Source organism: Pelodiscus sinensis, chromosome 2 (genome assembly GCF_052426305.1).
Source record: "Pelodiscus sinensis isolate ZL-2025 chromosome 2, ASM5242630v1, whole genome shotgun sequence".
NCBI classification, from domain to species: domain Eukaryota; kingdom Metazoa; phylum Chordata; order Testudines; family Trionychidae; genus Pelodiscus; species Pelodiscus sinensis.
In genome coordinates this window covers 44,844,692-44,862,721 of record NC_143053.1, presented here as the reverse complement: position 1 = coordinate 44,862,721, position 18,030 = coordinate 44,844,692, and the positions used below count along the sequence as shown (strand labels likewise).

At 41.0% G+C, this 18,030-nt stretch overlaps 2 protein-coding genes across 5 annotated transcripts in view; one reads left to right on the top strand and one right to left on the bottom strand.

Moving 5' to 3' along the window:
- C2H8orf88 (chromosome 2 C8orf88 homolog) overlaps positions 1–18,030 on the bottom strand; it is a 127,316-nt gene that overhangs the window by 18,975 nt on the left and 90,311 nt on the right. The gene's annotated exons all lie outside the window — the stretch shown is intronic.
- Positions 1–18,030, top strand: part of NECAB1 (N-terminal EF-hand calcium binding protein 1) — a 114,075-nt gene that overhangs the window by 43,321 nt on the left and 52,724 nt on the right. For both annotated transcript variants that reach the window (XM_006127493.5, XM_014575687.4), the window contains exons 4-5: positions 9,113–9,138; positions 12,948–13,045. In XM_006127493.5, coding sequence (XP_006127555.1) covers positions 9,113–9,138; positions 12,948–13,045 — 124 coding nt within the window. The remainder of the gene's footprint in view (positions 1–9,112; positions 9,139–12,947; positions 13,046–18,030) is intronic.

Sequence of the window (18,030 nt, the reverse complement as noted above, 5' to 3'; positions counted from 1 at the left end):
TCAGATCCAAATAATCTGTGAACCTCCTTCCTCCCACAATTGCTAAATTTACATTTGATAAGGAAGAAAGGCAACATTTTTTATTGTGATTATGTGAACCTAAGCACTGGAACAATGAATCCATTATCTCTATTAGCATTGTTATATCTTAGTACAGTAAAAATTCTGTTTTCCAGCATATTGGGGGAATAGGGAGTGCCGGCTAATTGAATATTCTGGTTAACTGAGAGTTATACTTTAGCAGTGGAATACCTGTTTTCAGGAATTAAGAATACAATAAAATGAATAAAGTATAAAATAGTATAAGTACTCTCCAATCCAATAATACTGCTACACTGCAGAGAGGGTGATTTCTTGAACACTTGTGTATATACAGGTATTTTTTGTATAGTACGTTACTTTATGACACTACATATCACTATGGGCACTTCATGGTGTTCACCCAGATCATTAAAAATACACTTAGCACCAAATCTATACAGAATATAATGTATTCTTTCTTTAATTATTTAGACAGCACTTCAGGATCTTTCAGTGCCTCAAAGTCATCATTATCAACATCAAATATTATTGTAGATATGGAAAATGTAGGAGACTGGGCTGAATCTGTAATCACCCAATGATACACCTTGGAAGCTGCTATTTTTTAATAAATCCCTGAAATAAGTTTGCTTACTTGTCTTCTGCCTCTTTTCCACAAAAACAGAGTGCAGAATATGCAATTGCATGATATACTGCCCAGCACTTTAGTCCCAGATTTCAGACTGAATATTTGTACTATGATATCTGAAATGCTGGTTAGCTGAGTTTTCTGGTTAACTGAGTGCCGGCTAACAGAGCTTTTACTGTATTTTAAATAAGCTCTCGTCTGTTTTGTAAATCAGTTTTTGTTCCAGTAAAGCCCTTTCCCTCCCAAAGTGTGTTGGGTTGTAATACTTTTAAAAAACATCACTACAGCCCCAATTTCCCTATATATGCTAGCATTAATTTAATTTTATGCACATGCTCAAAATATCCTTGTTTAGGAAAGCACTTTCAGCAAGGGCTTAAGCATTTGGCTGCATTGATGTCGAAGGTATTACATTGTGTTTCTTGCATCTCTCTTTACCAAGTTAATTGAAGATAATGATATTAAAGTAAAATTATTTTATACCCCATCATAACTTTACAGTAGATTATTAGGTTGTATGACTCAAAAATGGTTTTCTTATTATCTGCCTGAATAGTGTAGTCAGAGGGGAGGAAAGGAGAGAATATACTGCACAAACATCAATAATTTGGGAACCCACTTTTAAACATAACATTGATTGTAGGGGAAGAATATAAACATCTGTGAATGTTATACGCCAAATCTTGGTCCAGCTAGTGCAGCAGTACACGGGAGTATGGGACTGCAAGGTGACCCACAAACAAGTACAGGAGGGAAAGCTCTTCAGAGTGACTATGTCTCTACTCTATGCAGGGGGCAGGAGGAAATGGGGAAGGGGTGAAAAGAGAACAGACATTTAGCTCTGTCTCCACAGTGTACGTGGTAACATAGCTGTGTTGGTATCTCAATGAATGTAGGCTACAACAGAAAGAGACCTAGTGCAGGCTACTTCTCCCTGTAACAATGGTGACACCCAGGTTAAAGCACAGCAGCCACTACCCCTAACCTATGACTGGTAGCAATATGTCACAATGTAGCCCTATGATCGGGTTGGCCAATCAATCATGTTATCCTGAAGTACAGTGTGCTGCATTTTTTCTTTACAGTGGCATACATATCATCCATCAGATCTTCTCACACACCATTGCCTGCACTAAACCAACGTGCAAGGCCTCTTTCATGGACACTCATTAGAATCACGCTATCAGCAGTTCCTCAGATATTAATTTCATTTTGTTGGAATTGTAAAAGTTAACGCATTTACTCTAGGCCACCCAAGCACTTCCTTGTCCCAGGCTTCAAACACACTTTTCTGAAAGCATGCTTTTTTGCCATAATAATAGCTCTATGCACCACTGATTCATTAGGCCAGGTTATGCTAGGTTTTCTGGGACCATCTCTATTTCCAGGCTGTTACTAATTCTGAGCTCTCAAATGCAGTCTTAATTTTAATGTAAATGACAAGGAGCCCATGCTTCTATCCACTGGGAGTCTCTGAAATAGTTCTTGGTTACAGTGAGTAACTGCTGGCGCTCATTACAAATGCAAATATTCCTGCTACTGCCTTCTACCATTGCACAGTAATTGTTCTAATAATGGCATCCTTGAGAAATGCTGTCAAAAGATGACAAGAATATCTGTCAGGGTTACAAAATAAGAACTGCCATCAGACGGTAACCGGGCTTCTACACTCATGACTGTCAAGAAGGATGCAGTATGATAACTGCATCACTCACCGTTGACTGAAATGGGCCAGTGGGTAATAATTCTTGAAGATTTATGTTCACATTTTTAGCTGCAATCTGCTGCACAAAAGGAACAAAAACTGTCTGCAAAACCCCAGTGGTGGAGAGCTGGCATAGCTAGCACCTCACTATGTGAGGGATACAGCAGAGCTGGGCAGAGAATCAAGGTAACCAGCTTCCAGCTGCTCCTTTTTGCATTGAGCAGATCATGGATATGGTAGATAATTTGTCCCCCTTTTAATACTCATGAAAGATACCAGATTAACATGCCTGATTATCCAATTCCTGTGTGTGATCACAAGAAGGACCTGGCAAACTTTTCCTCGCTGCCTTTCTAATGTGCCCAAAACTTGCTCCATACTAACAACATATAGGGCCAACCTCTAGGACTACATCAGGCCTCTAACACTGGGCAGGTATTAGAGTGCCCAGATCTAGCCCTCTGATCTTGTGGTCCAATCAATCTGCATTATTCTGGAGTTTAAGTGTACTACACTTATTCAATTCAGTGGCATACAAAAACAACAAGATAATAGGGATGCCGCAAAGACCACAACAAATGTGCAAGTTAATGCTAGTTGTAAGCTTTACTGCATGTAAACTCCAAAACCTCAATAGTTCAACAAAACTTTAAGAAAGGTTTTACTTGGTTTTCCATCAAAATCAGAGAATCCGTCTTGAGTCCCATGCAGCTGCAGATGTCCTGATTTCATATACCAGAGGATTTACAATCACCCAGTAAAGCTAAAAGGAGAAAATACTGAACCCCAGCATCTCTTTTCCTCTCAATGCAATAAGAAATGAGACAGGCTTTATGAAAGCAGAAGCATGGATCATAAACAGTCACTTCAATTTGCTGAATTGGAATTGATGGACAAATACAAAGTTTTCCTTAAAGTTTTGTGGAACTGTTGAAAAGTTGTATGAATATTTAACATTCAACAGCAAATAGACTGGAAAAAAATATAATAAATGAGGTGATGTCACCTTTTAAAAATCAGGTCATTTTGCTTAAACTTTGGTTCAAGCATGAATTTTGCAGCAATATTTTCATCAACTCCCGGAACAGAAATTTATATTTATAATGGTTGTCAATAGGGATTATAAGCATTCAGATGATAAATACCATAAATTTTAGCTCTAACGCGAAGGCTATGTCTGCACTGGCGCAATCTTACGCCAGAAATATGCAAATGAGGCTGTCAACTGACAGTCAGGGCAGTGTGTGTGTGTGTGTGTGTTACCGAGAAAAAGGTTTAACGTCCGTGCCTTTACCACTAAGACCGGGGTCCCGTCGTGGAGGGCAGCCAATAGGCTGACAGACGCCCCAGAATTTTATAGGAAGAGCTTATTACATCTCAGATTTCAGCTGCTAGGATACAGGATCCCTTCGCAGCGGGCAGTCTAGGGAAGACCGAGAGGTGCCCCAACGGACCTGTCACCTGGGAGTGACACGATCCAAAACGCCCAAGCTCTTCCTATACCTGTCCCTTATGGCCGGCTGAAGTTCTTTTAAAATTGTGCTTGGTTCTGTTACAGCACTTGAAGGAGTCAGGTTAAAGCTTAAACAGTTACAGGTTTATTAAAGAAGCTTATAAATCATATGGTTACAATGGCTATTGCTCTATTTCTTAACTGCTAGCAAATACAGATCTTATGGTTACATAGGAAAAAGGAAGATAGAAAGTAATGGTACCAAGTGACAGCTTAATCTTTAAAGAGCTCTATTCTATGCATGCACTAAAACAAAAGGACACATACGGGTACAATTTTTACCCCCTTCTGCGTCGCTCGGTTCCAGCGTTTCAGGCCAGGATCGGTCCCTCAATTCCTCAGAAAGACGAAAATACAAGGTGGGCGTCCCCGTGGACCTCAGGAGGTCAAATCACCTAACCCGACCAGCAGGTAGATGGTAGATTGACACACAGAGTGAGTGTGCTACTGGACCCATCTTTATACCCAGGGGGTCACGTATTTCTCTTTCTTATCTGTGATGGCAAATGGTGCTGGTCTGTCTTTTGTGACACCAGTTCTTACAAGGGAGTTGTGAACTTAATTTACACTTGTAAGGGAGATAACTAAATTGGAAGTACTGGAGATTCTTTTCTCAGTGAGAGATTCCTCTCCCAGGGACGACTGTGTGTGATCGTATCAACTTAGGTGCCAGCCAGGGCAGTTCTCGTGGCCTCGAGGTCAGCTTATTGCCTTAATCGTTCTTTTTCATAGCTACGTTTTCAGCTTACTCAGGGTCAGAGGAGCCCGCATATCCTGGTCTCGCATCGAAGCTTTCAAGGCTATGCTGATTTTTATTGCTCCTTCTCTGCCCTGTATACAGGCACCTCAGAGGGGCAAGCAAGATTGATGTGACGGGGGGGCCTGTCTGGCTACAGAGGCTAAGCGTGGAATATCGCCAAGCCTCATTTGCATATCTAATGAGCCGCCATTTTGTGGAAGAGGCTTTTGTGCCAGAAGGAGCGTCTATACTGCCCCTTGTTGCTCAAGAAAAACCCTCTTGCGCAATGCCCTTATTCCTGAAAATAATCAGCGTAGCGGCATTGCACAAGAGGGTTTTTCTTGCACAAGAAGGGGCAGTGTAGACAGCTTCTTCTGGCGCAAGAACCTTTTCTGCAAAATGGCGGCTCATTAGATATGCAAATGAGGTGTGGCGATATTCCACGCTTAGCCTCATTTGCATATTACTGGCACAAGATCGTGCCAGTGTAGACATAACCCAAGTGTGGAGGAAAAGACAATTATTCAGAATGATCTGATTTTAAAGTTCAATATTTCATGAGGATAATAAAATACTGTTATATACTATTTTGTGGAAATAGAAGATTTGAAAGCTCATGATATTTTTCACAGTTCTGATACTGTTATAACTTCTTTGAACGGGGTGCAAATAAAACTGACTGGAAAATTTCCTGTTGGAATGATTTTCCAAAGGAAAATGCAATTTCTGCAAAACTGAAATTCTGAAAAAGAAAATTTCAATTGCAGAAAAATTTCAAGTTTCCTCTGGGAAAAATCTAAACAAAATACTTTGCTTTGAGGCAGTTTGAACCAAACTGGAATATTTCATTTTGTTGCCCTGACCCAAATGTTTTGAATCAGTTCAACAAAAAATTAAAAAAAATTTTCTATCAGCACATTGGCCTGTGGGAGTTGTAGTTCAGAACCTAATTCTTTACATTTGGCCAGATCCCAGGAAGACTGTATCTCCCATAATACAACATGGCTTTCCCTCCAAACATGCTGCATGGTGCATTATGAGAATCATGTAACTAAGGGTATGTCTACACTACAATGTTAGTTCGAACTAACGGACGTTAGTTCGAACTAACATTCATAGGCGCTACACTAGCGCTCCGCTAGTTCGAATTTGAATCGAACTAGCCGAGCGCTTAGTTCGAACTAGGAAAACCTCATTTTACGAGGATTAAGCCTAGTTCGAACTTACTAGTTCGAATTAAGGGGTGTGTAGCCTCTTAATTCGAACTAGTGGGAGGCTAGCCCTCCCCAGGTTTCCCTGGTGGCCACTCTGGCCAACACCAGGGAAACTCTATTGCCCACCTCCCGGCCCCGGACCCCTTAAAGGGGCACGGGCTGGCTATGGTGCCCGTGCCAGGTGCAAGCCTGCCAGCACCCAGCCAGCAGACCCTGCACCTGGCACAGCACAGAGCCACCCACCCGATGTCCCCCAGCCCACCTCCTCTTCCCGGGACCAGGCTGGCGGCTCCCGGGAGCTTGCCCGGGACCGCAAGAGGCGGGCACCTTCCTGGGCTAGTGCGGACATCGTGGACCTCGTCCACGATCTCCGCACTAGGCACAGGAAAGTGGCCGGCTAGGGCAGGAGAGCTGCCAGCCTGGCCACCCAGGAGCAGGTGTGCATGATAATCAAGGGGGTCCACTGAGACGCCCGACCCTGAGCCCTGAGCTTACAATGGCCGTCCTGGGTCAGACCAAAGGTCCATCTAGCCCAGTAGCCTGTCTGCCGACAGCGGCCAACCCTAGGGACCCTGGAGGGGATGGACCGGAGACAGTGACCAAGCCATTTGTCTCGTGCCATCCCTCTCCAGTCTTCCACAAACTTTGGGCAGGGACACCACTCCTACCCCCTGGCTAAGACTACTCCATGGACCCAACCTCCATGACTTGATCTCACTTCCCTTTAAACTCTGTTCTAGTTCTAGCCTTCACAGCCTCCTGCAGCAAGGAGTTCCACAGGTTAACTATTTGCTTTGTCAAGAACAACTTTCTCTTACTAGTTTCAAGCCTGCTTCCCAGTCCTTTCCTTTGGTGTCCTCTAGTCCTTCTTTATGGGAACTCATGAAGAACTTTTATGAATGCACCCTCTCCACCCAACCCCTGCTTTTAGAGACCTCTATCCTGTCCCCGCTCCATCTCCTCTTTTCTAAGCTGAACAGTCCCAGTCTCGGTAGCCTCTCTTCATCTGGGACCTGTTCCCAACCCCTGATCATGTTAGTTGCCCTCCCCTCTCCCAGCCTTTCTCTTCCCCTCTCCCACCTCCTTTTCCCAGTCTCCCCCAGTTTTGTTCAATAAAGACAGAGTCAATGTTGGAAGAAACGTTATCTTTATTTTGTACATCAATAAGAAGGGGGGCTAGGGAAGGGTAAGTGGAAGGAGGTGAGGGAGGAATGGGGTACGAGCCCCCGATGGGGAGGACTGGGCTGGCTCTGCGGGCTTCTGGGGGTGGAAGCTCTCCTGCAGCCCCCCGATTCCCCCTCTCCCCAGATGGCAGCCTGCGGGAAGTGCAGCCGGGCTGATGGCCGAGTGGTGTGATGTGCCCAGTGTGGGTACTCCGGGCAATCTAAGCCAGGACTGCTTTGCAAGTGGGGCACCCCTGAGAACTGTCTGTCCGGGGTGGGGGTCGGGACCCTTTAAGCGCAGCCCTCGGCTAGCCTGAGACAGCATCTCCACGCTCTAAGTCCTCCTCTGATGCCCTGCCGGCGCTGCTTCCGGCCATCCTTAAGCCCTGTTCAGGGTCCACTCAATGTGGACTTGCTAGTTCGAATTAGCAAAACGCTAATTCAAACTAGTTTTTAGTTCTAGACGCGTTAGTTCGAATTAACTTTGTAATGTAGACATACCCTAAGAGCATCAGGGAAGATATAGTCATACCAGGCAGTATGTACGGCCCAAAAAGGGTAATGAAACATCAGGGTCCCAAACTACAACTTCCATGGGGCATTGTACTACTATGAGACAGTGCTGTTTAATGTCAGACTGACAAAGTGAAGCATTTCAGGTCAGTTCCATAAACCAAACCAAAATAACATTTCAACTTAAGGACCAGTGAAATGTTTTATTTTGATAACAAAAATGCTGAAACAAAACATTTTGCTGCTTCCAGTTTTAAAAAAGTCTTGAATTTCTGCAAAAATTGTGAAATTTGAATTTCTTGTCCCCATTTGGGGTAACACTGCTGGAACAGGCCAAAATTCCAAATTCTGTTCAGTTTTAGTTTCAGAAAAGATATATATGCTCCTTGTTTTCCTTTTTGTGTTGGCATACTTCGAACGATATAAGCCCAAACATTGGCTCTGTAGGTATTGTTGAGGACTCCACTTTTTACATATACACAGCGACTTTTTATAGGTTTCTTAAGGCTGTTACTAGCAATGTAAATATATTTGGAGCTTTGATGACTAGATTGATGAAGTACTGATTTAGATAACCAGCTGCATAGTCACTGCAGTCTTCTAAATCACCCTCTGGTGCAAGAGAGCATTTTGTGTTGTATATTTATAGGTGTATTTGGTTGTCTGAGATTCATTATTCAGAACAATATAATTCTCTGCTGTAACCACATCACACAGAGTGTAATAAATAATTATTCCACTAATACCTCTGCATAAGGGATAACAGTTCCAGAGCTTCTGCCACTATTACAATGAACATAGGCTGTGTCTAGACTGCAGGTTTTTTTTGAAAAAAGTAGTTCGAATTAGGGTTGTAGTGTAGACATACCCAGAGTCAGTTGACCTGGGGTTTGAGACTCTCTGCCACAAGTCTTTTTTATTGCATAAATGTACTCAGAAAACAACCCCACCCATTGTGGCCTACCTGGCTTTTATTTCTCACTCTACTTAGCTGTGCCAATTGTGCTTCTTGGCCCAGTTTATATGGCTCAGACCTCAGGGCCTCCTAGATCATTTGCAGGCTATAGCAATCAGTCTGTCCCTGAAAGGAGTACTATGCTGTTCCCTATACACTTTCACAAGGGATAATGCTTACCTACTTCACATATTATATAACTTAATTGTTTGTAAAATTCTTTGTAATTCATAGAGGAGCCATGGCTCTATCAGGTCCAAACACAACTGTAAGCTCCACAATGCATTTTACATCATAAAGTATCAGTCACAATTACATTGAGGTTCAGATACAAAGTGTACTAAAAAGGAACATAGAAATTGCCTTGTTGGGTCAGACCAACAACCTTATTAGTCTCCAACAGCAGCCCATACTAGATACCTGTTGATTGATCTGGTCCTGATAAAGGTCTCAATCTAGTCTCTAATAAAAACATGAGATGTTTATCCTTTCAACATTATATATATATATATATATATACACACATTTTTATAACTCTGGATATTTGTGTAACCCATATAATGACTCTTTGCATCTTACTACTTACTAATAAAGTGTGAAAACAGTGACTAATTAGATTTATATTTTCTTACTTTTTCAGCAACCTTGATACAGAAGAACTCTGTGGTAAGTTCCCTTTTTAAAGACGAGCGTGCAACAAGGTTGCAATAAGTTTGTTATTGCAAATGAACACGTGAATTTAGCTCATTTTTCTCTTTGATAACCCTGAATAAGTATATATGTGAGCCTATTGCCCTTAAAATCTGAAGTAACCACATGCTCACTTCAGATATTTTTACAGCTTTGCCTTATTTTTATTTCTCTTTCCTCAAAATAAAATGTATCTTCACCTTCAGGATATTAAATCACACTACATTTCACTTATTTCTGTGAACAATGAGGCAAATAATTGAATTCAGGCTCTAAGCAATATCAATCTGTTAGTAACTTTTCCTTAGTCTTATGCACTAGTGACTTCACTGACTTGTTTCCTTCTAATCTAAAAAGTTTCACAGAGTATGCCTACACTGCAAGCAGAGATGTGTTTGCAACATGGACATACTAAAGCTATATTTCATCTAGCTAGTTCAGGTACTATGCCAACAGCAGCAAAGTTGTGGCAGCACCAGCTGTACCAACCCACCCAAGACCTTAGATACTTACCTGACAACTAGGCCACACTTAAATCCATGGTGCTATGGCTTCACTGCTATTGATACCAGAGTGAGCTATCTTAAAGCTGATTCAGGTGTGTCTACATGTGCTGCAGTCACACCAGTGACTGCAGTGGAGACATAACCACACCATAATATTTATTATTTCTTATACTTCATGAGGCTCTTGTGTAATCTTGCTTGGACATTTGTTGTGGTCCTTTTACATTTTTTCATTCTTATCCTAAAGATTCTAGATTCTTAATCACTGCCTAAATATTCAGTGAAGATGGTAGATATCTAGGCTTACATTCAAACCACACTTTTGTTTTCAAGTCTCAAACCTCATGGGTACACACTTATTGGGTTGTTTGGGTTTTTTTAATCTTCCTCCTCTGTCACATGTATCAGTGAGATAATAGAGTGTATATTGACTGACTTAAGTGGATTTATTACAGTACAAGTGGGGTCAGAATCAAGCTCTTCATAACCTCTGTTTTACAATACTCTCTCTTTGTAACAGTATTCTTGGGAGCAAAGTATTCTGGCTGATATGCCAAGATATAAAGTGGGTAGCAATCATAAAATATCATATAGCTGACAAATTGTAAAAGAAAGACTGAACAAGGGTGAAAAATCGTACCCCCATACTGTCAGTTGAGGTCTACTATATAGTATACTGAGAGTCAAAGATATTGCTATCATTATTCATCTAATTTATCCATCTCTGCTTATTCTCTGAGGGCACAACTATATTGCAGGGCAAACGTCAAATTAAGATACGTAACTTCAATTGTGTAGCTGAAGTCAAAATAGCGTAATTCACCTTTTGGCGCTGTCTACACAGCAGGAAATGGAAGGACAAATACTCTTCCTTCGACTTCCCTTAATCCTCCTGGAGTCGGAGAAAGAAGTCCTCCATCTCCAAATTATTATGAAATAATGCTTGCTGTGTAGATGCTGCACTTTATTTCAAAATAACATCAGTTATTCCGAAATAAAGCTGTGTAGACATACCCCAAATGACCCCACTCCCTGAATTCATACTGACCATATACTGTACCATTCCTTTCCACCATCCCCAGAATGTTATTTAATATCTACTGAATACCACATCTTTGTTTACAGATTTATGCTTACAATTGTGTGTCTTCTAACACAGGGGTTCTCAAACTGGGGGCTGACACTCCTCAGGAGTCTTGAGATTATTGTGTAGAGGTTGGAGGCTGTCAGAGTAGACACCCAAATCCTATTTTGTCTCCAACAGTTATGACAGTGTTACATATTAAAAAGTATTTGTAATTTATAAAGGGGGGGATGCTGCAATCAGAGGCTTGCTGTGTGTCAGGGATCAGCAATACAAACATTTGAGAACCACTGTTCTAACAGATTCTCTGTATTAGTCTAATCTTTTTATATTGTCTTTCTAATTCTACCCACAGCATGATTTTCTATAACCATGTATCCCTAATACTCTGTATTTATTTCTTTTTATGAGCTTTTTACATTTATGTATAAGCAGCTTTGAAAATCTGCTGACATTTTGTCAGCTATATTTTCCTTCATAACTCCAATAACCCCAGTGTAAAAATCTGCTATTGATAAAATAAAATTCCATTAAAAGTGCATACTTTCCTTTTATCCTTCAACCTATTTACACAGAAAATATGTCAAAGCAAAAAGCATAGCTCTTTTTACTTAAATTTTCTTGTTAATTTAAATAGCAGGTTCATCAACAGATGTATGCTCTGCAGCCATATTGTGTCTTTGTTCATACGAAGCTCTATATGAATCACTATTATCTCAAAAATTACAACAGTTGAAGAATAAAGGCTTAACTGATCAACTCATTTAGGAATGTCTCTCTCTCCAAAAGCTATACATTGTTGAGATACAGGTGGACTCATTCTGATTTCATGCTGATGTCATTATAATTACTTTAATGGAATGGCGCCTGATTTATAATAGTACTGTATAAGTAACACCAGATTCAGGGACAATATATTTAACTTGAGATGCCCAGCCATTTTGTACTTTTGTGAAAATATACCTTCTTCAAGGACTGCATAGGAGAGCTTGTTGATAAATGAAAAAAAAACTAGATTAGCAAAAAATATTATATATATATATATATATATAAATTCTTCAAAATTAACACTTTTACCAAAAAAAAGGTGCCATGATATTTTACTTCTTCCAAAAATTATTATTAAAATGGTTACTAAGTTTTTCCTCTTCACCTCTTGCTCCTCACCACCTGCCCAGATCCTGCACTCCCATCCCTGTCCCACTTGCTGGCAGCCCTGTCCCACACACTGAATCCCTCATATTTGTCCCCACCCCAGAGCCCAGGGGGGTCCACAAAATCCACTAATTCTGGAACTCCAGAAGAATAAATCTGGCCTATGGGAAGCCCTGAACCTCAGGGCTCTTGTCCCTCCCCATCACCCCAAGGGGCTGGAGCACCAGAGGAGTGAGGTGTCTCAGTTGGGGGCCACATCTGAGAGGGTTGGGAGGGGTGTTGGAGGTTGTTGTTTTTTGCTTCTGACTTGTGTGGTCCAACTGATTTTTCTGTGGGTCAGTGGCCCCTGACCCAAAAAAGGTTGCCTGCCCGTCTTAAAGACAACATTGAAACCTTTTGGGTTGGACATAAATGAATATTTTACTTTATTTAAAATGAAGTTTGATAAATTAACACGAGAAAGATAAGCGCTTAATCTGTTTAATCATTTAAATTCATATTTCCTTTCTTACTGGTTAAATTAAACTGTTCTCCCTAGCTGCAGCACTAGCAAAATGGCATGGGCATAATTATGTAATTAACGGTAAATTTCCATTAGTAACTGGTGGTATGCGGAAAGGTTTGCATTGAGCCAGGTGGGCCAAAGGCCAAAAACTTTGAGAACCACTGGTCTACACTAAAGTGCAGAGATATTAATTCAACTTTTCAAATTCACACTGCAAGTAACAAAAGATGCTGCAGTTGTCCTAATGGTCTCTCAATTCATAATCCTATTCCCTATTCACTATACAAACGTTAGTTCCCTCAAATGAACATATAGTGTAGCTAAAAGAAAAATACAGTTATGTCAATTACTTTCCTTGGTAAAACAGAACTTTGTGGAAGAATTCTTCAGTTTCATTCAGCACTGAAAGTTGTCTGGGGAAGTACATATTTCCATTATACTCAGAATATGGTCAGCTGTTTGTTACATTTATTTTACTAACTAGGTCTAATATGTAAAAATCAAAGGTCATTACAGTCATGATTTCTTCTTCTAGAGTATTTTTCCCAGCACTTGGGAGAGTATGAAAATATGCTGTCTGCCTTAGAAGATCTAAATGTTTCTATACTTAAGGCCATGGACAAAACAAAGAAAGTAAGTGGAGTGATATTTATCTTCTACACGGTATTTTGAGGTTTTTTTCTTCTGTGATTTGATGTGCTGAGTTTTCATTACATTATGCAAAAAGTATTTGATAACTCTTATTTAATTATTTTCACATTTTCTTGTTTTATTACCAGAGGAGAAACAAGCTTCTTAAAATGGCCAAAATACGAAGCCATTAAAAACAACAAATAGTCATGTGGCACCTTAAAGACTAGTATGAGAAAAGCACTGATAATACAACTTTCAAGAAATAGTTTTTAATATTTCAGGAGCACTATTTACAATATGTCCAGTTGCAGCTCCATAGATTTTTAAAGTCAGAAGAGGTCACATTGATAATCTCATTTGACCTTCTGTGTAACACAGATTAGAGTATTTCCCCCAGTAATTCCTGCAAAGGGCGATAACAGCATCATCTATGCAAGACGAACATGAGGATTTTCATCAGTACCATAAAAACAGAAGATGCCATATTTTGCATCAGGGTTGTCAGAACAACAGCTAGAAAGTTTATATCTTATTGTGCAGAGGTTGACTCTCATCATCTCCTCATGACTGGGCATGGCATCTCTCTCTCCATTAAGATTTGCTGGCCTGCCTCTTCCTGTGACTTGGCTCTTCATCCAGGACACTTCAAAGGCTTTCCATCTCCAGGATAGTCCATAAACAGAAAGCAAGGGGAGTTAACACAAATAAACTGACTTAGTAAGAGAGAAAAACTTAACCAAAAAATAGTCTGGTAGCACTTTAAAAACTAACAAAACATGTAGATGGTATCATGCGTTTTCATAGGCACAGCCCACTTCTTCAGATGAATGGAGTGTTGGATGTCCAGAACCAAGAATAAACAGGGGAGAGGAGAAAAAGAGGCAGGGGGTAGATGAGTTTCAAAGGGAATGCCAAGCCACTCTGTAACAGGAAAGACAACAGATAGGGCTATCTATGTCTAAACTACATCCCTCTTTCGAAGGAGGGATGTAAATTGGGCAGATCGAAAGTGCAAATGAAGTGGGGATTTAAATATCCCACACTTCATTTGCATAATTGCATCAGTCGTCTTTCAGAAAAAGGGTATTTCAAAAGTGAAACTGCCATCTAGATGCGGTTCTTCCAAACCTCTCCCCCTCTTTTTTGAAAGATCCTGTACAGGATCCTGTAAAGGAGTACAAGATCTTTCGAAAAAGGTTTTTCCCCCCAAAAGAACCGTGTCTAGATGGCAGTTTCACTTTCAAAATACCCTTTTTCGAAAGACCACTGTGATGTAATTATGCAAATGTATTGTGGGATATTTAAATCCCTGCTTCATTTGCACATTTGATCTGCCTAATTTACATCCCTCTTTTGAAAGAGGGATGTACTTTAGACATAGCCTGTCTGTTGTTTTTCCTGTTACAGACTGGCTCTACTTTCCCTCTGAAACTTATCTACCGACTGCCTCTTTCTCCGCTCCCCCTCCCCTACATCCTTCCCCCATTTATTTTTGGTTCTGGACATCTAACACTTCAGTCATCTGAAGAAGTGGATTGTGCCTAAGAAAGCTCATGATACCATCTACATGTTTTGTTAGTCTGGTAGCACTTTAAAGACTATTTGTTGTTGTTTTTTAAAGTTTTTCCTGATAAAGACTAACTTGGCTACCCCTCTGAAGCTTAGTAAGAGAGAGTAAGGAATGTTTCGATCTCTAGGACCTGGCTGTGCCTTACCTCAGGGAGGGACCTTCAAGCAATGGTGGTTGGGGAAGTTTCAGCTTTCCTGAAGGTTTGAAAGTCTATTTTCTTCCCTGGTCTGCTAAGAACTGAGCAAGATTGTTCCCTTGTAAGTCTTCCTCCAGACTATTTGTGTGGCTTGGCGGAGTAGGGCGGGTTAAGCCCCAAGCAGCATTTTAAACACTTGTTGTCCAGAGTGGTGTTTACATACCCCATCACACTTTTATTTGGAGCTTGATCCAGTGAGATGCTGTGAACCTTCAATTCCCAGTGAAGTCAATAGGCACTAGGGGTATGTCTACACTACCACCCTAGTTCAAACTAGGATGCTAATGTAGGCAACTGGAGTTGCAAATGAAGCCCGGGATTTGAATTTCCCAGGCTTCATTTGCATCTCGCCGGGCGCCGCCATTTTTAAATGTCCACTAGTGCGGACTCGGTGCCGCACGGCTACACGCGGCACGGACTAGGTAGTTCGGACTAGGCTTCCTATTCCGAACTACCGTTACTCCTCGTGAAACGAGGATATTGTTAATATATACTCCTCGAGGAGTAACGGTAGTTCGGAATAGGAAGCCTAGTCCGAACTACCTAGCCCGTGCCACGTGTAGCCGTGCGGCACCGAGTCCGTACTAGCGGATATTTAAAAATGGCGGCACCTGGCGAGATGCAAATGAAGCCCGGGAAATTGAAATCCCGGGCTTCATTTGCAACTCCGGTTGCCTACATTACCACCCTAGTTCGAACTAGGGTGGTAGTGTAGACATACCCTGAGTGTGTTCATATCTTTGTCCTATTGGGTATTAACAATATCTGCCTGAATATAAGACTGCTCGATCAACCACATGTATAGGATAGTACTTTGGGGCAGAACGTGTCTTCTGGTAAATATTGGATGTAAACACAATGCACATTTAGAATTACTTTGGAAGTTAATTACATAGGCGGAGTCTGAGTAGTAGGAATGTTGGGAAGTAAAACCATTACTGACTAGATACAAAATATCCCAGATTTTCCTATTTGTATTACATTTGGCTGCCACAGCAACTCATTTAAAAACATTACAGCTCGCCTAGACATTATCTTGACTTAGATTCATGGTTAATGGTTTTGCTTTCCTCTGGAGATACACTGAACAGCACACTCTGCACAGTACTATATAGTGACAATAGGGCTGTTAAGTGATTTTAAAATCACAATATTTCAATGCTAAAAATGCTATTAAAATAGTGCAATCAGAACTGATTAATGTCATTTACATATTTGTGGATATTTTGTACATTTTCAAAAATATTGATTTCAATTACAACACAGAGTACAAAGTGTACAGTGCTCACTTTATTATTTTTATTAAAAATATTTACATTGTAAAAAATAGATAGTATTTTCAAATCACCTTATACAAGTACAGTACTGGAATGCAATCTCTTTATCCTGAAAGTGTAGCTTACAACTATAGGGTTTTTTTACATTTATTTCCGCTCAAAAAACAAAAACAATGTAAACCTTTTGGAACAAAGTCCATTAGCATTAAGCTAAAAATTTGAAATTCAGTGTTATTTTTTGTTTACTGTTCTTACATTTTTTCTAACTGAAATTGGTAGCATCAGAATAAGCAATATTGGTTGATTCATATTCAGAAATACAATATTCATGATTTTAATGTGCATCAAGCAATCACCATAAAGCTGCTTTGATTTTTTTTTTTTGCATTACATTTATTTTCTGACATTTAATAACACTTGACAGGCATCTGCATTAACTAAGTCCATTAAGCCAAATCTTCTCAGCATGTAAAATCCTGTAGACCTCAGTCTAGCAGAACTTCAATATGGAAAGTTTTGTTAACCTCATATCAACAGAGAATATTTCCAATTATACATGTTTTCCTGCACCACTGGGCATCACAGGGTTAGAGCCAGGACCAGATTTTGACCCCTATAAAGTAATATCAGTGCAGTTTAATATACAGTAGTACTTTAAATGCACAGAGAGACTTTTGGATTCAAAATATAGCTTGATATCCTCTTAAAACCCGATCCAAAATGAATATAAATCAATCAGATAAAACAAACGTAAGCGTTATAGAGGGCAAAAACACTGTAAAAGCAGTTAAGAGGTTTACAATGATTTAAGACAAGAAATAGCATAAGAGATTATGAATTAGAATATGTTTGAATAGACCATGACTAAGTAGTCAGTGAGGGTATGTCTACACTACAGCGCTAATTCGAACTAACTTAGTTAATTCGAACTAAGCTAATTCGAACTAACACGTCTAGAACTAAAAACTAGTTTGAATTAGCATTTTGCTAATTCGAACTAGCATGTCCACATTAAGTGGACCCTGAACAGGGCTTAAGGATGGCCGGAAGCAGCGCCGGCAGGGCATCAGAGGAGGACTTAGAGCGTGGAGATGCTCTCTCAGGCTAGTCGAGGGCTGTGCTTAAAGGGTCCCGACCCTGACCCCGGACAGACAGTTCTCAGGGGTGCCCCGCTTGAAAACCAGTCCTGGCTTGGAGTGCCCGGAGTGCCCACACTGGGCACATCACACCACTCAGCCATCAGCCCGGCTGCACTTGCCGCAGGCTGCCATCTGGGAACAGGGGGCAATTGGGAGGCTGCAGGAGAGCTTCCACCCCCAGAAGCCCACAGAGCCAGCCCAGTCCTCCCCATCGGGGGCTCGTGCCCCATTCCTCCCTCACCTCCTTCCACTTACCCTTCCCTAGCCCCTTTTCTTGATGTACAAAATAAAGGACAATTGTGTTCAAAAATGGAATCTGTCTTTATTGAACAAAACTGGGGGAGACTGGGAAAAGGAGGTGGGAGAGGGGAAGAGAGAGGCTGGGAGAGGGGAGGGCAACTAAAATGATCAGGGGCTGGGAACAGGTCCCATATGAAGAGAGGCTAAAGAGACTGGGACTTCTCAGCTTAGAAAAGAGGAGACGGAGGGGGGACAGGATAGAGGTCTCTAAAAGCAGGAGTTGGGTGGAGAGGGTGCATACAGAAAAGTTCTTCATTAGTTCCCATAAAGAAGGACTAGAGGACACCAAAGGAAAGGACTGGGTAGCAGGCTTCAAACTAGTAACAGAGAGTTCTTCTTCACAAAGCAAAGAGTCAACCTGTGGAACTCCTTGCTGCAGGAGGCTGTGAAGGCTAGAACTAGAACAGAGTTTAAAGGGAAGCGAGATCAAGTCATGGAGGTTGGGTCCATGGAGTGGTATTAGCCAGGGGGTAGGAGTGGTGTCCCTGCCCAAAATTTGTGGA